The sequence below is a fragment of the Muntiacus reevesi genome, chromosome 1 (genome assembly GCF_963930625.1).
Source record: "Muntiacus reevesi chromosome 1, mMunRee1.1, whole genome shotgun sequence".
NCBI lineage: Eukaryota > Metazoa > Chordata > Mammalia > Artiodactyla > Cervidae > Muntiacus > Muntiacus reevesi.
In genome coordinates, this window is record NC_089249.1 from 91,942,079 (window position 1) to 91,969,868 (window position 27,790).

General features: G+C 37.0%; 1 protein-coding gene across 2 annotated transcripts in view; it reads right to left on the reverse strand.

Moving 5' to 3' along the window:
• Positions 1 to 27,790, reverse strand: part of MAGI3 (membrane associated guanylate kinase, WW and PDZ domain containing 3) — a 253,176-nt gene that overhangs the window by 90,121 nt on the left and 135,265 nt on the right. For both annotated transcript variants that reach the window (XM_065906784.1, XM_065906776.1), the window contains exons 2-3: positions 27,018 to 27,134; positions 5,034 to 5,153 (exon numbers count right to left, since the gene is read on the reverse strand). In XM_065906784.1, the coding sequence (XP_065762856.1) occupies positions 5,034 to 5,153; positions 27,018 to 27,134 (237 nt within the window). The remainder of the gene's footprint in view (positions 1 to 5,033; positions 5,154 to 27,017; positions 27,135 to 27,790) is intronic.

Below are 27,790 nucleotides of genomic sequence, written 5' to 3' on the forward strand. Positions count from 1 at the left end.
GGGCAAAGGCTAACAGAGTTTTGCCAAGAGAATGCACTAGTAATAGCAAACACCGTCTTCCAACACAAGAGAAGACTCTACACATGGACATCACCAGATGGTCAATACCGAAATCAGATTGATTATATTCTTTGCAGCCAAAGATGGAGAAGCTCTATACAGTCAGCAAAAACAAGACTAGGAGCTGAATGTGGCTCAGATCATGAACTGCTTACTGCAAAAATCAGACTTATTGAAGAAAGTAAGGAAACCCACCATTCAGGCATGACCTAAATCAAAACTCTTAAAATTATACAGTGGAACTGACAAATAGATTCAAGGGATTAGATCTGATAGACAGCGAGTGCCTGAAGAACTACGGACAGAGGTTCGTGACTTTGTACAAGAGGGAGTGATCAAGATAATCCCCAAGAAACAGAAATGCAAAAAGGCAAAATGGTTGTCTGAGGAAGCCTTACAAATAGCTGAGAAAAGAAGAGAAGCTAAAGGCAAAGGAGAAAAGGAAAGATATACCCATCTGACTGCAGAGTTTCAAAGAATAGGAAGGAGAGATAAGAAAGCCTACCTCAGATCAATGCAAAGAAATAGAGGAAAACAATAGAACGAGAAAGACTAGAGATGTCTTCAAGAAAATCAGAGACACAAAGGGAACATTTCATGCAAAGATGGGCATAATAAAGGACTGAAATGGTATGGACTTAACAGAAACAGAAGATATTAAGAAGAGGTGGCAAGAATACACAGAAGAACTATACAAAAAAGATCTTCATGACCCAGATAACCATGAGGGTGTGATCACTCACCTAGAGATAGACATCCTGGAGTGTGAAGTCAAGTGGGCTTTTGGAAACATCACTACAAACAAAGCTAGTGGAGGTGACGGAATTCTAGCTGAGCTATTTCAAATACTAAAAGATGATGCTGTGAAAGTGCTGCACTCAATATGAGAGCAAATTTGGAAAACTCAGCAGTGGCCTCAGGACTGGAAAAGGTCAGTTTTCAATCCAATCCCAAAGAAAGGCAATGTCAAAGAATGCTGAAACTACCGCACAATTGCACTCATCTCATATGCTAGCAAGGTAATGCTCAAAATTCTCCAAGTGAGGCTTCAGCAGTATGTGGGCCAAGAACTTCCAAATATTCAAGCTGGATTCAGAAAAGGCAGGGAAATCACAGATCAAATTGCCAACATCTGTTGGCTCATAGAAAAATCAACAGAGTTCCAGAAAAACATCTATGTCTGCTTTACTGACTATGCTAAAGCCTTTGACTATGGATCACAACAAACTGGAAAATTCTTAAAGAGATGGGAATACCAGACCACCTTACCTGCCTCCTGAGAAATCTGTATGCAGGTCAAGAAGCAACAGTTAGAACTGGACATGGAACAATGGACTGACTCCAAATTGGGAAAGGAGTACATCAAGGATGTATATTATCACCCTGATTATTAAACTTATGTGCAGAGTACCTTATGCAAAATGCCGGGCTGGATGAACACAAGCTGGAATCAAGTCTGCCCGGAGAAATATCAATAACCTCAGATACTCAGATGACACCATCCTTATTGCAGAAAGCAAAGAGGAACTAAAGTGCTTCTTGATGAAAGTGAAAAAGTTGGCTTAAAACTCAACAATCAAAAAACTAAGATCATGGCATCCTGTCCCCTCACTTCATGGCAAATAGATGGGGAAACAATGGAAACAGTGACAGCCTTTATTTTGGGGGGCTCCAAGATCACTGAAGATGGTGACTGCAGTCATGAAATTAAAAGGCACTTGCTCCTTGGAAGAAAAGCTATGACCAACCTAGATAGCATATTGAAAAGCAGAGACATTACTTTGCCAACAAAGGTTTGTCTAGTCAAAACTATTGTTTTTCAATTAGTCATGTATGGATGTGAGAGTTGGACTATAAAGAAAGCTGAGCACCAAAGAATTGATGCTTTGGAACTGTGGTGTTGGAGAAGACTCTTGAGAGTCCCCTGAACTGCAAGGAGATCAAACCAGTCAATCCTAAAGGAAATCAGTCCTGAATATTCATTGGAAGGACTGATGCTGAAGCTGAAATTCCAATACCTTGGCCACCTGCTGCAAAGAGCTGACTCATTGAAAAAGACCATGATGCTGGGAAAGACTGAAGGCAGGAGAAGAAAGGGGTGACAGATAATGAGATGGTTGGATGGCATGTCCGACTCAATGGACATGGGTTTGAACAAGCTCTGGGAGTTGGTGATGGACAGGGAAGCTTGGCGCACTACAGTCCATGGGGTTGCAAAGAGTTGGACACGACTGAGTGACTGAACTGAATTGATAATAACTGTTCAGGTACTTGTCTGCATATCCACATTGATGGGGTTTTTCTAGAGTAGGCAACGACAGAGGGAACTGCTGGGTCAGAGTTAGGTGCATCTTTGAATTTACTAGCTATTGCCAAGATGCTTTCCAAAGGGATTGTTATATCATTTTATATCCTCGCCAGTTGTGTATGCGGACTTCCATTTACCACAATTATCAGACTTTAAAGTTTCTATCAATCTGATGGGTGTGGAATGGTGGCTAACTTATTTCAATTTGCTTTTCCTCTTAATTGAGCACGTAGTAATTAATAATATGGAAAATGCCACTTTGTCATATACCATGTTGTTAACAGAAGAAAACATAGGAGAATATCTTTTTAAGTCATTTAAGAGAACGACTTCTTAAATGAAATTTCAAAGCACCAATCATAAGGAAAACAGTGGTAATTCTGACTGACAAAAGTTACGGATTTTGGTTTAATGAAGAAACACAGAACAAGGTTATTAGGTAACAGAATGGGAGAAAATATCAATATCTGATAAGAGATTAGTATCTAATATTTACAAACAGAAATGTGATTGAGATCCCAGTTTGAAAATAAAATGGACAAAGCAAATGAACAGACAATTTGCAAAAGTTCAAAAAACAAGCGTATGAAAAGATGTTCAAACTCTCTGACTACCAGAGAAACTATAAGTTAAAGTGAGACACCGCTTCTATAATCATCAGACTGGCAAAATTACAAAGCTGGATGGTGCCAAGTGTTGATAAGGACGTGGAATCATTACTAAAGCCACTATGACTCCCCATGGCACTGCTTGGGGAGTAAAGACTGCAGAGCTACCCAAAACAACTTCATCATATTAACTATGTGTTTACCTTATAACTCAACAGTTTTGCTCTTGGATATATATGCCACAGACATTCTCACACAGGTTTGTAAGAAGACATGTATGAGGATGCTGCAGATTGATCTGTGGTGTTGAGGAGTTGGAGGCAAACTGGAAGTCCGTCAACAGGAGAAAGGTTAGGTAATGGATTCACAATATGTAGTACTGTGCAATGGTTACAAAACAGTGAATTACATATATTTACAATACAGCAATGTAGATGAATCTAAAAAACACAGTAATAAGTGAAAACAGTTTAAAACTAGTAAGATACAGAACATGGTCCAGATGTAAATAATAAATATATATACACAAGACACAATACATATTTTGCAAGATCACATATAAACCAAAACATATATATTAAACACATCAGAATGGTTGCCTATAAGAGGGAGGTGAATGAGGGAAGGCTATTTGCACAAAAATAAAAAATAAACAGCTGTCATTTTCTCTGAGAAATCTCCACTGGCCATCTTATCTAAACTAGACATTCCTATTATTTTCTTTAAAATCCCTTGCTTTTGTTTCCTTCATAACATCTCAATTTAGTTATCTTGTTTATGTTCTGACTGCCTCCCCACTAAGATGTAGGATTTTTGAAGGCAGTATCATTACAGTGTTGCTCAGCACAGGCATCTCCAGTCCCTCTGGTAGTGCTTGGCACATAGCAGGAAAGAAGGATCAAATAAACAATACCTGAATGAATGAGTCACGGATGCTAATCTCAGAAAGAGTGACTAGGTCAAACGCAGCAGGCAAGAGGAAATCATTAAAGATTCTGAAGGAAAGAGAAATGACCAGAACTATACTTGACACGGAAGACTAGTATGGTAGCAATGAGCGGGGTGGACTGACGAGAGGGAAGAAATCGGAACATACGAGATCAACCATCATAGCCAGCAGGAGTCAGTCCAGAGAGCCTGCAAGGAGGCGATGAAAGTATAAAGAAAGGCAGTGTGAACGATTCTACAAAGAAAGAAAAGACTAGACTGGTATCAGACTAGAGGAAACTGCTGAGAAAAAGAAGGAAGTAAGTGAAGACTCCTCTGTCTTGAGCTCTTGCTAAAGCTAAAAAGAGAAATTATGAAGACTTACTCTTTTCGATAGCACAAATGCGTATTTGGACATGATGAATTCATGATCAGATACTTATTGAATGCTATCTCTAGGAACTGAAGATAATATTAAGAAAGACATGACATCTGCTTTCACAGAGCTTGTGAAAAAGGCAATTATAATAGCATGATAAAGCAATGATGGAGAAATACGGGGTGCTATTGGAGTGTACAAGTTTGCCAGTGAAGAACTGTTAGATAAAGAAAAGAAAAGAAAAAAGATTTAACAAAGATTCATTCAAAAGTTGAAATTGATCTTAAATCAGTATTCCCTAGAATCAAGTGAGTAGAGAAAACAGTTACGAAAAGAAAACCAATTTTTCTGTTTTTTTTATTTTCCTCTTCAAATCTATACTCTCTTTTCTCCAAGAGAGCCAAAGTATAAATAGATTTTTTAAAAGGGTACAGTATTTTTATTTCCAACCACAAACAGAACTCACAAATGCTTGAATGAATACAATGAATGTGAATTATTATGAAACATTGCAAACTAACTAGCGTTAATGATTTTAGTATACTGTCTATAATCAACTTTAGAATAACACAGAATGCATTTAATCCCATCTTAACTAGTAAATTACAAATAGCCTAATCAAAAGAAAAACCTCTCAAAGACTATTGGAAAAAACTTTTTTAAAAAGTGGTATTTTACTGATCAAATTCCATTTGAAATATTCCAATCAGACAGTTTTCTGGGCTGCTGTTGTCAGTATCTGGGGACATACCATCATACGTTCCACTTTCTAACAATGTTCCGCTCTCCTCCAGTGCTTTGAACTGCTCAACAGAAATGAAATTATAGTCCACCCCTGGTACTTCCCCATCCCTGGGGGCCCTTGTAGTACCTAAGGAAAGAAAAAAAGAAAAAAATAGGTTGTAAAGTGCTTTTAAACTTACAAAATATTGAAAACAATAGGAAATTCAGTTTAAAGAGAACACAAGGGAAACACTATTGAATATATTGTATCTAGAATGATAAGAGAATTTGAGGCAAATTAACAATCCTAGGTCAGAGTAGGATAATACTATAGGATGAGTAAATATATTTTAATAAAATCTACAGATAGCTATGAAATTCAAAATTACAAAGATTAAAATGCTAGTGATCAAGAAAGCTTAACTTTCCAAGACTCAACAGTTAATTCTTCCTTTAAACCTTAATTCTCATGCTTAACATTTAAAGGAGAGGTAAATCCACCAAGGAAAGGCTTCAAGTTCATGTAGCTACCTTACATATTTTTTCCTCCTTAGCAGAAATGTAAACTAATGTTCTACTTACTCTTTTATTAATAAACTCCACTTAAAAAACCTGAACAAATATTAATCACACAATTATTTTTAGACTCATTAATGAAGGGCCCAGGGTTTAAGGTAGGAATTCACAAAATGTAATTTTATACATATTGCTGCTTAGTCATTATTCTCTTCAAGTAATTTCAAAACATTAAGCAGTAAGCAAATTGCTTAATGAAATTCACTACAGCAACTGAGCACTAAATTTCTATCTATTAAGGAATCAATGCCAAAGTAAAATCTTTTTCAGATCCAAGATATAAATTCAAGTTATGGCAGCGCTGCTGTACTTTACTGCATTTCACTGAACAGGAATCAATATTTTTTTAACTGAAATTGGAAACGTCACTTCAAATACTAGAAAATACAAACAAGATATCCAGGTAGTTAGCCTGGAAACAGAGTTAGGATATCGTCCTGCCAAGGATGCCTTCCCAAGCCTATTTCTCTATTTATGCTACCTATTTGTTAACAGCACTCCAAGCCAGAAACCTGAGACAGTAACTTTGGGTTCTTCCTTCTACTCTACACCTAGTCACCAAATCTGGTTGATTCCATCTCCTAAATACCTGTAGAATTTATATACTTGTCTTCATTCTCACATCCACTTAATCCATATCAGTATCAATGGGCTGTATTGCTGGTCTCCTGAGCTCAACCCTGTCTTCATCCTAGCTACAGACCTTAACCAAACTGTAATCAGTGCCTTTTCTAAAACCATCTGGTCAAAAAACCTCTAAACCTCTAAATGGTTCCCATGATCCTTGATATAAAATCCAGGTTCTACCTCTCCAGCTTCTTTCTTGCCTCACCCCTTTCACATTCTAGGCTTTAGCCATAATCAATTTTTTTTTTTTCAATTCTTTTAATGTTCCTTGAACTTGCTTATCTCCAAGGCCTTGGCCAAGCCATTCTTTTACTTGGAAGACTTCCTATTCCCTTTCCCTCTTACCTCAGTTAACTCCTACTTATCCTTCAGTTTCTGACTGAGAAAGCTTCTTTAGAGAACTTTCCCATCTAGTTAAGGGAATATGCAGGAACCTCATCTATTTGGTTCAGAGCAACACCCCAAGTCTCTGCACAGTGTAAATCCCATAGCAGTCACTCAATAGACACAGTTGTCAAATAAATTAAGTAAAATTTTATACAAATGTAATCATCACAGGTCCTCGAAATATGCTATCATATTATAAATTAATTTATGGGAAGCTATTAATTGCTTTTACATTCTATTATATTTTGTAATGTGAAAAAAACCCACAATGATGATGAATGGTAATCATCTGTGAAAATGATGATAAGCAAACGCTCTAAGTAACAAAGACTGTTGCATTTCTTTATCTGTTTTACATCACAGAGGATACAAGATCTCTGAAACATAACTTCCCTTTTTCTTAACATTTTTTTCATATCAAATTTTTGTTTCTCATATACTGATTAAAATTACACTGTTAAAGTCCCCAAATTAACAGCTTTCAGTTCCACATTAGGTAAAAGTTAATCTTAGACAGTAAATTCAACAATTAAATTTATGATTAGCAGCTGTGATATATGGAAAACATGGCTACATATTTTGCACCTCCTCCTATCAAGAGACAAAGCCTGTTGCCTCACCTCTTGAATCTGAACTGGACTTATGGCTTGCTTTAAAATACCTTAGTGTGATGTTCAGGAATCTAGATCTCTGTCTCTGCCTCCTTGGAATGGTCCCACCACCATGTATGGATGTCCAGACAAGACTACTGAATGATGAGCGAGAATCCCATCCAATAAACAGCACCAAGGCCCCAGATATGAGAGAGGCCAGTTTAGCCTGTCTAATGCCAGCTTCGCTGCCAAGGACCAGCCCCATCAGTGGGTCCAGAGGAGCTCAGCAAACTCATGAAATCATGAGAAATCATACATGATAGTTATCTTAAGCCATTAAGTTCTAGGGTACTCTGTTATGCGGCAAAGGCTGATTGAAATATTATCTAAACAAACTCTACTATAAACATAATGACTATATAAAATCCAATTTAAAAGCAAATCATACTAAAGATAATACTATTTTATTAAAAAAAAAAAAAAGCCCTGACCCAAGAGGCAGGAGCAGCTCTGCATTTTAGTCTAGGATAATTATTAGATGTACAATTTTGAGCAAGCACTTAATCCCTCTAGGCTTGGTTCGCTTTCCGCAAAGTGGCACTGAGCAAGATGGTGATCATGATTCTTTCCATTAATAAACATAAAATGTGTGATTCCAGCATATATATTTCCAAGACTTACAAAGTAGCTTGAATGTTAATTCTCTTCACAAATGTATTATAAATGTTCACTTCTTCCCCTTCAAATAATGTGCTCTCATGCACACAAAAAGTTTTCTACCTTCCCCCACCCAACTCCACTTCCCTCAGCATTCCAGAAAATTTACCTTTCTATTCTCTTGATACTCTCTATAAACCTAATGTAAAGCTTTGTACATCCCCTCCAATCAACATTATATCACTCCTTTTTACATAAAAATTCCTCCAAGTTCTTCTTACTCAGTGTCCAATTCCTCTTCTCTCATTTTCTCTTGAGCCCATTCCAATCAGATCACTGCCCCAACGGATCCCACTGAGACAATCTGTGCATCAGAAGTCTCCACTTTGCTTAACCCAATGGTCAAGTGTCAGTCCATAACCTGGCAAATCAACAACCTCTGACATAACTGATCACTCCCTCCTTTTTCTGTTTTATTCTGAAATGTACAGAAAAGTATATAAAACATATATATAAAGTTTAGTAGTAATAAGCAATAACAAAGCAAACTCATCCAGATGAAGAAACAAAACATTACTAGGAAGCCAAAAGCCTCCTCATATGTCTCCAATCACAAATCTCTTCCTCCCTCCACCCCCAACGTGACCATCATCTTTACATTTGTGACAATGATTTCTTTTCTTTTTAAAAATGTTTTTAGCAACTAAGTAATGCATTTCTGAGCAACACAGCTTAGCTTTGCCTGCTTTGCAACTTGATGGGATTGGAATCATACCACAGGCATCCTTTGTGTCCACATCAATACTTATCATGCTTTTAAACTTCTGCCAACTTGTTAAGTATATAAAGGTATCTCAGATTGTATTCAATGTGCAACTACTTTAAAAGATTAAACATTCTTTTTCATATATTTACTAGCCATAGAGATTTCTTCTGCTGTAAAGTGGCTGCTCAAGTCTGCCACTTCTCTGTTGGGCTGCCTGTCTTTTTAAAATCATAGTTCTTTACATTCTAGATACTACATTACTTCATCAAATCTAAGTAATCAACAGCTTCTAAAACACACTATTATTTTACCCTAAAAAAAAAAAACCCTGGCAATTATAATTGAAATATTTCACATATTGCAAGATGCATTCCAATTGTAGAGAGGCTAAAATGTGAAATAATTGTGTCTTAGAACTGCAGTCTTTTGCCAGATATATGTGGTTGCAAATGGGGTGTTTCTGCTACAGAAATATGCTTTGAAATATGCTTTCTTCAAATAGTGCTTTCTGCAAAATCACACACCAAAAATAAGAAAAGCTTACAGAGAAAATAGGATAGGGTTGATCTCTCAAACTCTACTGCAACTCAGTAAACAGAGCACTGGTAAAGTCAATAACAATCCCAATGAAAAATATTAATACAATTTAGTAGATGTTATGTTCCTAATAAAAAATACTAGAGTAAATAAAATACTTCATCTTTAAAATTTTCTATGAAAAGGTAGCTTGACAGAAAGGTACAGAGGGTTGAAGATACTGAATAATAAAGACAAGGCAAAAGGTACAACCAGTAATTTTAAGATAAAGTACAAGTTCAAACCGAGAAAAGAGGCCAAATTAAGGTGAACAGGCATCATACACAATAAAACAAAACCAGCATTCAGCTATGTTTATATATTCTGTGTTTACTTGCTGCTACTTGATCATACACAAGATTGGCTAGGGAAAATGAAATAAGAACCAATTCTCAGTTCAGTTGACATCATTCTCCTACCTACTTACCTGCATTATTGAAACAAATGTTGCAAAACAGACAGCATCCTCTCTGTGATTTCCTTTCACCTTTTTTTTTAAAAATAAACAGTCCTTTGATGATAGAAATTTTTCATTTTAATGTAGTCAAACTTATCAGTTCTTTCCTTTAGAGCTAACGGTTTTGTGTTTTGCTGAAGAAATCCTTTCCAAGGCCATGGAGGTATTCTACATTCTTTTCAAAGAAGCATTATAGCTTTGCCTTTCACACCTAGTACTTTAAGGTATGAAAGCTTTTTCTCTTTTTTTTGATTTGATGGGAAGTAGTAGCCCAATTTCCTTTTTTTCCCCAAATGCTTATTCAACAAGATTTATTGAAAAAATCAGTATTTTCTCCTCTAATCAGCCATGGCACTCCTGTCACAGGAATCCTATACAGAAATGCCCATATAAGACTGAGTGTCTACATCCCATTTACCTACCGACCATTCCTGCACCTTTATCACAGTGCTATAGTTATTATACTGCTGTGATAAATCTTGAGATAAAGCAAAAAAAGATCACTTACCTTATTTTTTCTTCTATTCATAGTCTTTCTATATAACTTCTAGACTCAGGCTAAAAATGCTGAAATTTTTATTGAATTAGATTGAATCTATTAATCAATTTGAGAAGAACTGAAATCTTTACCATATTGAGTCTTTAATCCATGAACAAGAAATCTGTCAAGATATTTAGATCTTCCTTAATGTCCATTAATTTTACCTTATAGAGATCTTTACCCTTTATACTTAGAGATTAGGTATTTCAACTCTTTTTATGCTATTTTTATGTTATTCATGATACATTTTTTAATTGTTGATAGTATGAAAGAACAAAATTACAGGAGTTTATTTGGTCACTTTACATAATTTATCTATAATAAAATTGACTAATTCTAACGGTATAATTTACCTATAATATAATTCACTAATTCTAGTGATAGAATTCTGTGAATTTTGGGAACCATCACTCCCAAAAGTCTCCTTGTGCCCTTCTGCAGTCTCCCACCCAGTGGGAGCCACTGATCTGTTGTCACTATAGTTCTGCCTTTAATAGATGCTCACATAAATGAAATCACACATTAATTTGATTTCAGTAGTGGTTTGTGTCTGGCTTCTTTCACTTTGCATAATGCTTTTGAGATTCATCCAGTTTGCTGTTCAATATCCTTTTATTACTGAGGGGTGTGCCAAATCCACTGTATAGATACACCAGAATTTGATTATGCATTCACCACTGGTGGACATGTAGGTTGCTTCCAGATTTTAGATACTATATAAAAAGCTGTTGCACATTTACAAGTCTTTGGGTAGATTTATATTTAAATTTATGTTGGGTTAATACCGAAGAGTAGAATCGCTGGGTCATATGACAAGCGTATGATTAACTTTATAAGAAAAAGTCCAAAGTAGACATACTACTTTGCATTCCCACAAACGATATATAAGACCTATAGTTGTTTTACATTATTGTTTCCATGTAGATATTCCTCTCTGGAGCTTCCTGACAGATTTACTTTTTCTAAATCCCATGAAAAAAGAATAACTGAACACAGAGCAAACTTCACAAAACAACTTCTGATCGCTAGTTGAGGTCACCAGGCGCCCAGAAAAGCAGCCCATTGTCTTCGAAAGGAGGTAGGACAAAATATAAAAGATAAAAAGTGACAAAAGAGCTAAGGACGGAGATCCGTCCAGGGAAGGGTCTTAATAGAGGACGTTCCCAGACACCGGGAAACCCTCGCACTGGCGGGCCTGGGGGAAGTGTTTGAATCTCGGAGGGCAACCTGACTGGGAGAGAAACAATAAATAAAACCCACAGATTACAAGCCTAAAAGCAACTCCCAGCAGAAAAGTACCCCAGACGCCCGCATCCGCCACCAGCAAGTGGGGGCGGAACGGAGAGGAGCGGGCGGCATTACTTAGGGCAGGGTCCGGGCCTGAGTGCCCTGAGGACAATCGGAGGGAGCGTCTGTGAGTTCCCAGCTTGAACTGCGGGAGAGCAAAAGAGAGAGAAAATTAACCGGCCCGAACACACTGCCGGCTGTTCGCAGAACAAAGGGACTGAGATTCTGGATGATCGACATCCGCCGGGAGGGTCGCGGTGAGACACAGGGCGCAGGCACCCGACCGGTGCGGGCGGGGACTGGGGCTGGGGACGCGGAGGGCAGAAGGCACACGCACCGGACTAGCGCCGGCGGAATCTGAGACTGGGACCACGGAAAGGAGTGGGCGCTCGCACCCGGGGAGAGTGCGCCCGTCAAGCGTCAAGCCCCAGGCTGCCTGGACCGCTCTGACGGAGAGGGCACAGGGAGCAGGTGCAGCTTTCTGTTCCGACCTTTGCCAGAACACCCGAGGGCTGGAACCGCGCGCAGTGCGTTCTCCATATAGAGCAGCCGGAGCCTGAGCAGCGCCGGCCCCGCCCCTCAGCGCCAGCCCCACCCTACAGCTCCACGGAACTAGCTACCTGAATAAGAGTCCACCTCCGCCCGCCTGGGTCAGGGCGGAAATGAGGCCCTGAAGAGACCGGCAAACAGAAGCCAAATAAACAAAGGGAACCGCTTCAGAAGGAACTGGTGCAACAGATTAAAATCCCTGTAGGAAACACTGACCACACCGCAAGGGGCCTGTAGATATCGAGAAGTGTAAGCTGGAACGAGGAGCTATCTGAAACCGAGCCGAACCCACACTGACCGCAACAGCTCCAGAGAAATTCCTAGATATATTTTTACTTTTCTTTTTTTTTTTTTTTAAGTAAGGGAAAAAAAAAAGATTTTTTTATTTTATTTTTTCTCTTTTATTTTCCTTTAAAATTCCCTATTACTCCCCCATTACTCCTTAACTTTCATTTTTATAAATTCTTACGATTTTTTTAGTTAGGGAAAATTTTTTTTCTTTTCTTTCTTTCCTTCTTCTCTTCTATTTTCTATTTTTCTTTTTCTCTTATTTCTTTTAAAGTCCTATAGCACTCCTCTACTGCTCCTTAATTGTTCATTTTCAATACACTATAACCTTACAAAGAGGAAAGGGAAAAAAAGAAGAGAAGCCCTATTTTTAAACCGAACTTCATATATATTTCTAAAATTTTTTGGGGGGGGTGTTTTTGTTTTTGTTTTTAATATAATATTTTTAAGAGTCTAACCTCTACTCTAGATTTTTAATTTTTGCTCTTCAGTATATGATATAAACTGTGAACATTTAAGAATCCAATATTCAGTTTCCATTTTTATTCAGGAGTGTGTTGATTATTCTCTCCCAATCTTGACTCTCTGTTTTCTACCTCAGAACATCTCTATTTCCTCCTTTCCCCTTCTCTTCCCAATCCAATTCTGTGAATCTTTGTGGGTGTCTGGGCTACAGAGAACACTCTAGGAACAGACGACTGCGTAGATCTGTCTCTCTCCTCTTGAGTCCCCCTTTTTCTCCTCCTGCTCATCTCTATTTTCCTCCTCCCTGTCTTCTTCTTCATGTAACTCTGTGAACCTCTCTGGGAGTCCCTAACGGGGGAGAATCTTTTCGCCATTAACCTAGAAGTTTTATTATCAGTGCTGTATAGTTGGAGAAGTCCTGAGACTACAGGAAAAATAAAACTGAAATCCAAAGGCAGGAGATTTAAGCCCAAAACCTGAAAACACCAGAAAACTCCTGACTACATGGAACTTTAAGTAATAAGAGACTGTCCAAAAGCCTCCATACCTACACTGAAACCAACCACCACCCAAGAGCCAACAAGTTATAGAGCAAGACATACCACGTAAACTCCCCAGCAACGCAGGAACATAGCCCTGAAAGTCAACATACAGACTGCCCAAAGTCACACCTAACACATAGACCGATCTCAAAGCTCATTACTGGGCACTCCATTGCTCTTCAAAGAGAAGAAATCAAGTTCCACGCTCCAGAACACTGACACAAGCTTCCCTAACCAGGAAACCTTGACAAGCCAACCGTCCAACCCCACCCACCGGGTAAAAACTCCACAATAAAAAGGAACCACAGACCTCCAGAATACCCATTCCAGACACAGCAATCTAAACAAGATGAAAAGGCAGAGAAATACCCAACAGGTAAAGGAACATGACAAGTGCCCACCAAGTCAAACAAAAGAGGAGGAGATAGGGAATCTCTCTGAAAAAGAATTTAGAATAATGATAATAAAAATGATCCAAAATCTTGAAAACAAAATGGAGTTACAGATAAATAGCCTGGAGACAAAGATTGAAAAGATGCAAGAAATGTTTAATAAAGATCTAGAAGAAATAAAAGAGAGTCAATTAAAAGTGAATAATGCAATGAATGAGATCAAAAACACTCTGGAGGGAACCAAGAGTAGAATAACTGAGACAGAAGATAGGATAAGTGAGGTAGAAGATACAATGGTGGAAATAAATGAAGCAGAGAGGAAAAAAGAAAAAAGGATCAAAAGAAATGAGGACAACCTCAGGGACCTCTGGGGCAATGTGAAACGCCCCAACATTCAAATCATAGGAGTCCCAGAAGAAGAAGACAAAAAGAAAGGCCATGAGAAAATACTCGAGGAGATAATAGCTGAAAACTTCCCTAAAATGGGGAAGGAAATAGCCACCCAAGTCCAAGAAACCCAGAGAGTCCCAAACAGGATAAACCCAGGGCGAAACACTCCAAGACACATATTAATCAAATTAACAAAGATCAAACACAAAGAACAAATACTAAAAGCAGCAAGGGAGAAACAACAAATAACACACAAAGGGATTCCCATAAGGATAACAGCTGATCTATCAATAGAAACCCTCCAGGCCAGAAGGGAATGGCAGGACATAATGAAAGTAATGAAAGAGAATAATCTACAACCTAGATTACTGTACCCAGCAAGGATCTCATTCAGATATGAAGGAGAATTCAAAAGCTTTACAGACAAGCAAAAGCTGAGAGAATTCAGCACCACCAAACCAGCTCTTCAACAAATGCTAAAGGATCTTCTCTAGACAGGAAATGCAGAAAGGTTGTATAAACGTGAACCCAAAACAACAAAGTAAATGGCAACGGGACCACACCTATCAATAATTACCTTAAATGTAAATGGGTTGAATGCCCCAACCAAAAGACAAAGATTGGCTGAATGGATACAAAAACAAGACCCCTATATATGCTGTCTACAAGAGACCCACCTCAAAACCAGAGACACATACAGACTAAAAGTGAAGGGCTGGAAAAAAATATTTCACGCAAATGGAGACCAAAAGAAAGCAGGAGTCACAATACTCATATCAGATAAAATAGACTTTCAAATAAAGGATGTGAAAAGAGACAAATAAGGACACTACATAATGATCAAAGGATCAATCCAAGAAGAAGATATAACAATTATAAATATATATGCACCCAACATAGGAGCACCACAATATGTACAGCAAACGCTAATGAGTATGAAAGAGGAAATTAATAGTAACAAAATAATAGTGGGAGACTTTAATACCCCACTCACTACTATGGATAGATCAACTAAACAGAAAATCAACAAGGAAATACAAACCTTAAATGATACAATGGACCAGCTAGACCTAATTGATATCTATAGGACATTTCACCCCAAAACAATCAATTTCACCTTTTTCTCAAGTGCACACGGAACCTTCTCCAGAATAGATCACATCCTGGGCCATAAATCTGGTCTTGGAAAATTCAGAAAAGTTGAAATCATTCCAGTCATCTTTTCTGACCACAGTGCAGTAAGATTAGATCTCAATTACAGGAAAAAAAATTGTTAAAAATTCAAACATATGGAGGCTAAATAACATGCTTCTGAATAACCAACAAATCATAGAAGAAATAAAAAAAGAAATCAAAATATGTATAGAAATGAATGAAAATGAAAACACAACAACCCAAAACTTATGGGACACTGTAAAAGCAGTGCTAAGGGGAAGGTTCATAGCATTACAGGCTTACATCAAGAAACAAGAAAAAAGCCAAATAAATAACGTAACTTTACACCTAAAGCAATTAGAGAAGGAAGAAATGAAGAACCCCAGGGTCAGCAGAAGAAAAGAAATCTTAAAAATCAGGGCAGAAATAAATGCAAAAGAAACTAAAGAGACCATAGCAAAAATCAACAAAGCTAAAAGCTGGTTTTTTGAAAAAATAAACAAAATTGACAAACCATTAGCAAGACTCATTAAGAAACAAAGAGAGAAGAACCAAATTAACAAAATAAGAAATGAAAAGGGTGAGATCACAACAGACAACACTGAAATCCAAAGGATCATAAGAGACTACTACCAGCAGCTCTATGCCAATAAAATGGACAACTTGGATGAAATGGACAAATTCTTAGAAAAGTATAACTTTCCAAAACTGAACCAGGAAGAAATAGAAGATCTTAACAGAACCATCACAAGCAAGGAAATCGAAACTGTAATCAAAAATCTTCCAGCAAACAAAAGCCCAGGACCAGATGGCTTCACAGCTGAATTCTACCAAAAATTTAGAGAAGAGCTAACACCTATCTTACTCAAACTCTTCCAGAAAATTGCAGATGAAGGTAAACTTCCAAACTCATTCTATGAGGCCACCATCACCCTAATTCCAAAACTAGACAAAGATGCCACAAAAAAAGAAAACTACAGGCCAATATCACTGATGAACATAGATGCAAAAATCCTTAATAAAATTCTAGCAAACAGAATCCAACAACATATTAAAAAAATCATACACCATGACCAAGTGGGCTTTATCCCAGGAATGCAAGGATTCTTTAATATCCGCAAGTCAATCAATGTAATACACCACATTAACAAATTGAAAGATAAAAACCATATGATTATCTCAATAGATGCAGAGAAAGCCTTTGACAAAATTCAACACTCATTTATGATTAAAACTCTCCAGAAAGCAGGAATAGAAGGAACATACCTCAACATAATAAAAGCTATATATGACAAACCCACAGCAAACATCACCCTCAATGGTGAAAAATTGAAAGCATTTCCCCTGAAATCAGGAACAAGACAAGGGTGCCCACTCTCACCACTACTATTCAACATAGTCTTGGAAGTTTTGGCCACAGCAATCAGAGCAGAAAAAGAAGTAAAAGGAATCCAGATAGGAAAAGAAGAAGTGAAACTCTCGCTGTTTGCAGATGACATGATCCTCTACATAGAAAACCCTAAAGACTCTTCCAGAAAATTACTAGAGCTAATTAATGAATATAGTAAAGTTGCAGGATATAAAATTAACACACAGAAATCCCTTGCATTCCTATATACTAACAATGAAAAAACAGAAAGAGAAATTAAGGAAACATTACCATTCACCATTGCAACAAAAAGAATAAAATACTTAGGAGTATACCTACCTAAAGAAACAAAAGACCTGTACATAGAAAACTATAAAACACTGATGAAAGAAATCAAAGAGGACACAAACAGATGGAGAAACATACCGTGTTCATGGATTGGAAGAATCAATATTGTCAAAATGGCTATTCTACCCAAAGCAATCTATAGATTCAATGCAATCCCTATCAAGCTACCAACGGTATTTTTCACAGAACTAGAACAAATAATTTCACAATTTGTATGGAACTACAGAAAACCACGAATAGCCAAAGTAATCTTGAGAAAGAAGAATGGAACTGGAGGAATCAACCTGCCTGACTTCAAACTCTACTACAAAGCCACAGTCATCAAGACAGTATGGTACTGGCACAAAGACAGAAATATAGATCAATGGAACAGAATAGAAAGCCCAGAGATAAATCCACGAACCTATGGACACCTTATCTTTGACAAAGGAGGCAAGGATATACAATGGAAAAAAGACAACCTCTTTAACAAGTGGTGCTGGGAAAACTGGTCAACCACTTGTAAAAGAATGAAACTAGAACACTTTCTAACACCATACACAAAAATAAACTCAAAATGGATTAAAGATCTAAATGTAAGACCAGAAACTATAAAACTCCTAGAGGAGAACATAGGCAAAACACTCTCCGACATAAATCTCAGCAGGGTCCTCTATGACCCACCTCCCAGAATATTGGAAATAAAAGCAAAACTAAACAAATGGGACCTAATGAAAATTAAAAGCTTCTGCACTACAAAGGAAACTATAAGTAAGGTGAAAAGACAGCCCTCAGATTGGGAGAAAATAATAGCAAATGAAGAAACAGACAAAGGATTAATCTCAAAAATATACAAGCAACTCCTTCAGCTCAATTCCAGAAAAATAAATGACCCAATCAAAAAATGGGCCAAAGAACTAAACAGACATTTCTCCAAAGAAGACATACAGGTGGCTAACAAACACATGAAAAGATGCTCCACATCACTCATTATTAGAGAAATGCAAATCAAAACCACAATGAGGTACCATTACATGCCAGTCAGGATGGCTGCTATCCAAAAGTCTACAAGCAATAAATGCTGGGGAGGGTGTGGAGAAAAGGGAACCCTCTTACACCGTTGGTGGGAATGCAAACTAGTACAGCCACTATGGAAAACAGTGTGGAGATTTCTTAAAAAACTGGAAATAGAACTGCCATATGACCCAGCAATACCACTTCTGGGCATACACACTGAGGAAACCAGATCTGAAAGAGACACGTGCACCCCAATGTTCATCGCAGCACTGTTTATAATAGCCAGGACATGGAAGCAACCTAGATGCCCATCAGCAGATGAATGGATAAGGAAGCTGTGGTACATATACACCATGGAATATTACTCAGCCGTTAAAAAGAATTCATTTGAATCAGTTCTAATGAGATGGATGAAACTGGAGCCCATTATACAGAGTGAAGTAAGCCAGAAAGATAAAGAACATTACAGCATACTAACACATATATATGGGATTTAGAAAAATGGTAATGATAACCCAACATGCAAAACAGAAAAAGAGACACAGAAGTACAGAACAGACTTTTGAACTCTGTGGGAGAAGGTGAGGGTGGGATGTTTCAAAAGAACAGCATGTATATTATCTATGGTGAAACACATCACTAGTCCGGGTGAGATGCATGAGATGAGTGCTCGGGCCTGGTGCACTGGGAGGACCCAGAGGAGTCGGGTGGAGAGGGAGGTGGGAGGGGGGATCGGGATGGGGAATACGTATAACTCTATGGCTGATTCGTGTTAATGTACGACAAAACCCACTGAAATGTTGTGAAGTAATTGGCCTCCAGCTAAAAAAAAAAAAAAAAAAAAAATCCCATGAAAAATGAGTTGAAGGGGAAAGTGAAGAGGAAAAAAAATATTGTTCTACTGTGAGAATTAAAGCTTAATAATTTAACATAGAGATGCTACTGGTTTGAAAGGATCTATTGATATCAATTGAAAGCAAGAGTAGGAAACACTGAAAGTGGAATGAAATGTTAAAGCTGACATTTCCAAGGACTAGGACAGAAGCAGAGGGGAGAGCAGCAGTCACCTGCAGCTCTTCCCATGCTGTGTGGTCAGGGCACTGATGATAACAGTGGGTTGTTCTTGCAAATATAATACTGAAGGCCAGATAAGACCCTAAGTTGGCAGCTTCAACATGATTCTGTGTAATGTTTTTAACATTGGTCAGGGCATCTGAATGTTACCTGAACACTATTCAACAATGTTCTCTGATATTTTCCTCCATTTGATATTTGCTATGAGTTGCAGAGCTTTGTAAATAAGAGAAGTGCAAGAAGTGAATGCTGTTGTAGAATACTTCAGCCTGAAATCAGAAACTAGTCTACAATCTGAAGTAAAAGCAACATAGACTTCAATGGCAGAAACACACAATCAACACAAGAAAACAAGTACTTTCAGCATTAAAAAAGAAAACAAGCTTATATGAATGACCAGTGCAAAATGAAATAATTTTTCCTATGTCTGAATATTTGTTACCAAAGATCAAGGCAATCAGATAATGCAACTGATACTTTGTGTGCTTCAAATTTTCATTTCAGGAGTGCAAAATTCAAATATTAAATATGTGTAGTATTATCTTTCAAACTTTCAGATGACTTTTATTTGGCATTTATTTTGTGTTAGTGTTCATTCTTTTAATTTCTTGTTAGCAAATGCCTGTATCAGGCTGAGACCATTTAAAAATGTTATCAAAATTTTGTTATATTAATTTTTAATAATGTTAAACCATTTGATTTTATGCTGTGATTTTCTCTCTTTAAGCACTTGGCGCACTCAGGAGAAACCATCCCACACTTCAGTGTTCAGAGCCATTGTCACTGCTCTAATGGTCAAGTGTAGCAGTCATTAGGGTTCGCATGGTACTTGACTCAGCTGATTCGTCACAATCAGCCACAGGTTACACTGAGATTAAATGATGGTATCACTTGTCACAAATTACCAGCAACCTGCTTCCTGCTGGAAGGAATTTGGCTCTCTGCTCAAGCCCAAGTACACCTCCAAAGGCAATCTTAAAATCCCTTCTTGGAGCATCTGTCTCCTGGGACTGCTACCAGTACCAATCCTGTATCAGCCAGGGTCCAAGCAGGAGGAAGAAGCTAGATGGTAACTTGAACAAGGACAACCTAATGTAAAGAATTATTAACTATTTATAAAGAATTAACTAAGGTGGAATAAAAGAGAATTCTGAAGAGTATCATCCTAGAGCTGAACAAGAATACCCAAGTATGGAAAAAACTTGGAAGAAAGAGATGCTCTCAAAGTCTCAAATTCAGACCTTTTTGGAGCAGGTGCATAGCAGCCCACTGGATGGTAGAGAAGTTGGCTGTGTTGCCTTGGGACAGAGCTGGTTCACCATCAGTGAGTTGAGGCTGGTGGGCAGGGTCTGCTGGAGTACCAATAAAATTCACCAGCAAACTGCCTTGAGTGGAAGGGACATGTAGCGGGGTGTTTTGGACTTACTAGAAAATCAGCTGGGAAACTGGCTGGGCTTGCTGGAAACCCAGTGGGAAAACATTTGCAAGAGATTTTGCTGAAATCTGGGGAGCCTGCTGGGTTCCCCACAGAACTCATCAGGAAACTGTGAGGAACTCAGCTGGCACATTGGTGGAATTTATGAAGCCACCTATGTGAGCCTGTTCCTGAACTCACTGCTGGGACTCCCCCCACTGCTACCCCTCACTCCCCTCCCTACCCCACCCATGTGTACCACTAAACTTGCCCCTGGGAAGCTGACTGCTAGAGTGCTGCTGAAACTGAGTATCTTTTTGCAGGCAGAAGCAAAAAGAAAAAGGCACACTGAAGCCAGGAAAAGAAGACTCTTTTTTTCTCCAGTATCCTTCCTACACCTTCTACTGACAAAGCTCAATGTTGTGCCAGATGGTAAGGAGAAAATGTGACAATATCATAAGTAGGCAAAAAGAGTAGATTTGAAGCCAAGAGGCTGTGAGTAATAAACTGGCAGACTAGTTTTCTGAGAGATTATATCATGAACTCAAGTTGAATTTTTGTCAAATGTTTTTTCAGCACCTATGGAGAAGATCGTATGGCTTTTCTAAAAGTTGGTTACTATATTAATCTTCACATGTTATACCGACCTTGCATTCCTGGGACAAATCTCACTTGGTCAAAATGTGTTATCCTTTTTCTATATTGCTGTGTACTGATTTGCTAAAATAAAGGATTTTGAGCCTATGTTCATGAAAAATTTTGGTCTGATACTCTTAATGTTTTCATCTGGCTTTAGAATCAGGATAATGCTCAGATCATGGAGTGAGGTTGGGAAATGTTCTAATTTTCAGAAGAAGCTGTATGGAATTGGCATTATTTCTTCTTTAAATATTTGGAACAATTTATCAGTACCATCTGGGCCTGAAGTTTTCTCTACAGGAAAATGAAAAACTACAAATTTAATTTCTTTAATAGATACAAGGCTGTTCAGTTATTCTATTTCTTCCTGAGTAAGCATTGGTAGTTTTTGTCTTCCAAGGGATTTATACATTTCATATGAGTTGTTGAGTTTACTGGCATAAGTAGTTTAGAAAACTCCTTATTATCCACTTAACCTCTCTGTAGGATTTTCAGTGATACTATCTCTCATTCCCAATAATGTTTATCACTTCTATTAATCTTTAAGAAGCAGCTCTGAATTTCACAGATTTCTATTTTCTCTCTTTCCTAGTTTATTGATTTCTGCTTTTTATTATTCCCTTCCTGCTACTTAATTTGGGTTTACTTTGCTCTTAAGGTAGAAATTTAGTTCATTGATAGAGATCTTTATTATTTTCTAATGTAAGTATTCATTACTATAAATTTCCCTCTAAATACTGCTCTAGTAACACCCTACAAATTGATATACTGTAATGAAATGTGTGATACTTTGTAATTTTTCTTGTGGCCTATTCTTTAACTCACTAGTTAGAAGTGTAGCAATTTAATTTCCAAATATTTGGAGATTTTCTATATATCTTTCTGTAAATGATTTCTAAGTTCATTAGGATCTATCTTAAATGTAATTATGAAGTTTTCTATTTTCATTTTAGTTCTCATTCTGAAATCATTTCCATTCCATCTGAAGAATTTTCTTTACTATTTTTTTATAGTACAAGTCTACTGAAGAAAAATTCCCTCGTCCTTTTTTTGTCTCAAAAATTTATTTCTTTTCATTTTTAAGAATATTTTTACTGTATACAAATCTAGGTTGGCATCTTTTTCTTTCCTTCCAGCATTTTGAAGATAACATTTGATTGGCTTCCAGCTTGTACTGTTTCTGTTGATAAGTCTGTAGTCAATCTATATTCCCTTGTATGATCTTTTTTTCTATCTGCCTTTCCTATTTTCTCTTTATCACTGGTTTTCAGCAATTAGATTACAATGTACCTTGACTTTTTTTTTTTTTTAATGTTTCTACTGCTTGAGGTTTGTTGATACTCTTAGATCTACTGGTTTATCGTTTTCACTGAACCTGGAAACATTTTAGCCACTATTTTTTCAAGTATTTGTTCTGCTTCCCCCACTTTGACTGGAGAGCGTACCATAGGTCAATATGAAGAGATCACAGTCCTGTTCTGTCTGTAATCCAAGGTCTGAAAACAGATGTTATAGATATTTTGCCCAATTATTTATGATAAGAGGGTAAACCCAGTATGAGGAAGTGCTTTGTGGCAAAAGTAGAACTGTCCCCGTCTCTCTCACTGCTTTTTAAAAGTTCACTTTTGTATTCTGTTTCCTCTCCATGTTTCTGTTTGATTAATTTATACTGTTAGGTCTTCCAGTTCACCAATCTTTTCTGTTGCAGTTTCTAATCTGCTATGTTAAACTCATCCAGTGAGTTTTTGAAGTTTCATATAGTTCCTTTTAAAAATATGTATCTTGTTTTCTTTTCATTCTGTTAATTTTGTCCTTTAAATCCTTGAGCATGTTTATGAGATAACTTTAAAATCTTTGGTATGATCATTATATGTGTCATTTCTGTTTTGTTTTTTTTTAATCAGCTCACTTTTCTTTTAATTATGAGTCACATTTTGTTTTATGCCTAGTAATTTTTTATTAGACATTAGACATTATGAATATGATGCTATTCAGTGTCTAGATTTTTTTGTCTTCCTTTAAAGAGTTCTTATTTTCCCCCCTTTTCCTCCCTCTCTTCCTTTATTTTTGCTAACTAGATAAGTTACATGCATATTTACTTGATCCTTTTGTGACTTTTTAAATTAAACTTTGTTAAAGTAGGTCTAAATCTATGGCCTCTTTAACACTACTAGTTAAGCCATGACCCTTATGGGGTCTCTCCATTCAGGTTAGTTAGAACTCAAATTACTCTTGGTCCTGTGTAAGCTCTGGGAATTGTTAACCTTAGAGCTCACAGAGAGTTCTTTGCCTGCATTGTGAAGTCACGTTCTCAGCTTAGTATTCAGCAATAAATCTAAGAAGGCACCTAATGCAGTTTGCCTGAGCTTTCTTTATATCTCTTCCTCTCTGATACCCAGCCCTGCAAATTCCTAACATCTCAGAATTCTTGAACACATATTTCGTACCCTCAACTCAGAGTCTGCTAAACTCAGCCTAGGCTCTTCCTCCATGTGTTATAGCCTCAAAAGTGCCTCCAGGCAGAAAGTTGATGAAATTACAGGATTCTGTTGTGTGCAATCTCCTTCCTGTTCTCTTAGGGATCACAGTTGTGCTCTGTGAAATGTCTGACAACAGTAGAAGTCTCTTTCTCTCATTAATTTCGTTATTTAAATTGTCTCATGTTTTGTCAGTGGGCACCCCTACTAGGTGGCTTTTCTCCTAAATGTTCTTCTGCTATGTCCCCCCAATTTTTTAAACAGACTTTCTAGTACAACTAGACATTCCAACCTCACCCTGCACTTTCCTTACTCTAGGTTAGGAATCAGAATTTTCTCCAGAAAGATCTAGTATCTTTCAGTAAAGAATCACACTTAGAGACCAGATGTGACCATCCAATTTGCTAACTGTTACTGATGCATAAGGGCTTCTAGATTCTTGGAAGGGTTTTAGATAGTTCCATTTGTAAGTCAGAAGTTCCTATTAGGATCTGAAATGACTATAGCCATTTGGAACTTATGAATTAAAACAAATAAACTAGGGTTCCTTTCTAGGGCAAAACCCCACACTGGGGAGAAACTGCAAAACTAGGACAATAAATGTAAGCTAAAAAGAAGATTTAAGTAAAAGTGGCAGAGGGTAGCAGAAAGTACAAGTACATATTTTTATTAACTTGCTTTAACAAGGGTAGAGGAAGCTCTAGAGCTATGAAACTAAAAATGCTGCCCTGAGAAACCCCAAGTTACTTATGAGGGAATAAAGCTCAGATTGTGTTCAGATTTTTTTTTTTTAAGAGCAATGCTTTATGCCAAAAGACAATTAGATAATTAAGACAGGGCAAGAAGTTATGAGCCAAAAATCTCATATCCATCCAAACAAACTTTTAAAGTATAAAGATCACAGACAATTGATATAAAGATTCTGTGAACCCTTCATGGAAATCTGGTACAGAACAAGCTTCAGACAACCAGAATTATTGAAAAAACAACAACATAGGGTTGGTAGTTTGGTTAAACATGTATCTAAGCATAGAATGGAGAATAAATGATTATAAAGGGGAGAGCGCAGTACATAATGGTTCCTTGCATTACCAATATAGATACAGATCTAGGATCAAAAAACGGAGAATGCAGAAAGAATATGCAAAGAAGAGTAAGCTTGCTAATTACCTTATATTTGTGGGAATAAAAGATAGTACCTGAGGTCAGATGATGGGAGAGGGAGAAGGATGAAGAAGAAATGACTGTATAATTTTAGTATTGCTCATGGTAGGACCAAATAAAAGGAAGGAGGAACAGAGTACTATATAAAGGTAGCCATTAGAATAAAGATATAACTCTTCCTAAAAAGAGAGATCAAATAAAATAGATTACACAGTGAAAGGCTTTTTTGTGTAAAAGACTTGTATATAGGTAAAATGGGGATTCCCAGGTGGTGCTAGTGGTAAAGAACCTGCCTGCCAATGCAAGAGACCCCTGGATCAGGAAGCTCCCCTAGAAGAGGCCATGGCAACCCACTCCAGTATTCATGCCTGGAGAATCCCATGGACTGAGGAGCCTGGCAGTCTACACTCCATGGGGTCACAAAGAGTTGGATACGACTAAAGTGAAAAGCACGCACCCATGCGTATAGGTAAAACAGAAAAACGTGACAAAATGGGGCTGAAGATATCACATCAATAAATATAAAGTTTCACACTGGCTACAAAATTCAAAAACATAACGAAACTGAGATAAAAGGTATTGACCAAGTCAATAAATATAAAGTTTCACACTGGGTACAAAGTTCAACACTATTTATAAAACACAGATTCAGAAAGATAAAAGAATAGTAAGATTTATTCCTTGTGGCAGATTCTTTACCATCAGCCACCAGGGAAGCAGAGTGAGATTCAGAAAGATAAAAGAATAAAAAGATTTATCAGGCAAATGCAAAAAAAAAGGCAGGACTTGCAATTCTGAAATCTGATAAGGTAGATTTATAGGAGGATAGCATAGATAAGGGGTCATATTTTAAAACAAAAAATTTTATACCATGTTAAGAAGTCTAGACTCATAGTAAATAGGATTCTCTGAAGAATAAACTATAGTACAGATATGCAAGAATCAGATGTGCCCTAGGTATGAGTCACTATAGTTCAGTTTGTTTCTCTGTTACTTGTGTTTGCAAATAATTTCATTTTATATACCTCTATATATCCTATAAACCTCATAATACAATAGTGTTATTAACTTTAACCAGAAAAATAATTAAAAGTTTGAAATTAAAGTTAAGAAACAAAGAAAAAAATCAGACGTATACTTTAAAGATGGACTAGACTGAGGTGACATGGGAGGCAGGGGATACAGTTAGAATGGGGCAAGGGGACAGACACTGCTTGAGTACCTACTCCAGATCAAGTGGTTTACAATTATACTCTCACTTTAATTCTAATAGCTATATGAAGCGAGCCTTATGATTTCATATTTTATACATGGAGATTATGAAACCTTAAGAAGTTTAAGTAATCTGCCCAAGTGAACCAATTAGTATAATGCTAGAATCAAGATTTTGAAGTCAGTTTTACTTAGTTCTTTGAAACTACATAATGGCAAAATTTTGTTGTTGTTGTTCATAGTCTAAGTAAGAAAGAGGGAGGGTTTATGATAGTTCAGAGACATAGGTATTTCAGAAGCATAATTAGGAAGGCTTGGGGATGAACTGGACATTGTGTGAGATTAAATAACAAGATAAAGATATAAAGAATTCCAGAGATGGTGTAAAAGCTAGTATCCACAAGGAGTTACAAATATACTGAGAAGTAAAACAAATCAGAATGTCCTTTTAGGCCCTTTTATTATTTACTGCTTTTCTTCTTCCCGACCTATACTAATTAAACCAAGTTTACATGATTTATTATGTGCTTAAAAAAAAAAAAAAAGCCAAAAACACAATTACAACGACAATCAGCTCCTATGAAAACTATTAAAACTGGAATGGATACACCAACATCCAGATAAAAATTCGGAGGCAGCAGGCACTGCACACTCTCTCCTGTTTTCCTCTAGGGAAAGGGCAGACTTTAAAATCAGCAATATCCTAATAATTAATATAAAATGTTTGTTCTCAGTATACAAGCATGAAGAGCAAAAAATCTTAACGGCATAGGTTTTAGAAATTGATTTCCAGGGAAAAAACTTAGTTAGCAACATGTACATTTATATCGTTAAAGTCTAACGAATTTTTTAAAAAGTCACAATATAGAATCTGCTAGTTTCTCTATTTTTAAAAACCAAACCCTTGAAAGTCCTCTGAAAAATTTCCTCTTTACCCAATTTTTGTTTCATTCCAGTGCCCCAGCTTAATCTTCACAATTTCGTATTGAGATTCTCTAGAGAATTATTTCTAGATATTTGATTAAATAAAGATATCCTGGCCACATTTCTTTGATTCTATCTTATACTTACATGGAATGGTTCTCAAGTAAAGATTATCTCTGATCACTTGCTGCAGTTTATGGTCAATTGATCCTTTCTGAAACTGAAGACTTAGGTAATGTCGCAAATCTTTATTAATGACTTTGCCTACAACAACAAAAAAAACACAAGACAAAATAAATAATTGTTAGGTCTTCAGTTAAATATCAGTGCTAGTTAATGAATACCCTTAAACCATTTAGCCATAAATAGGATAAAAGAAATCAGAGTATTTTATTCAAAATAACATAACTGTAACCAAATTATTATAGGTACTATAATTAAAATACACACCTGTAATATACAATGTGGGAATAATTTTACATGGCAAGAGAGAGAGGAGGTATGGGTCAGAGAGTCAAATATCCAAGGTAATTTCATTCAATCCCATGACTTTAAGTACAATCCATAAACAGGTAAGTTCCAAATTCTTATCATGTCTCTATCCCTGACCTAACTCCACCAGACTCCAAATGCATCAGACTCCTTCATCTATATTGCAGATAAATAAGTACCTCAAATTTCAGATGACCAAGACAGAACTCTTAATTCTATCCTCTCCCATTACATTTCTCTCCTCTAATCTTAGAAAATTACCACAATCCTGCTGAAGCTGAAGCTCCAATACTTTGGCCATCTCATGCAAACAGCTGATTAACTGGAAAAGACTGACTCTGGGAAAGATTGAAGGCAGAAGGAGGAGAGGGCGACAGAGGATGAGATGGCTAAACGGCATCACTGATTCAATGGACATGAACTGGGGC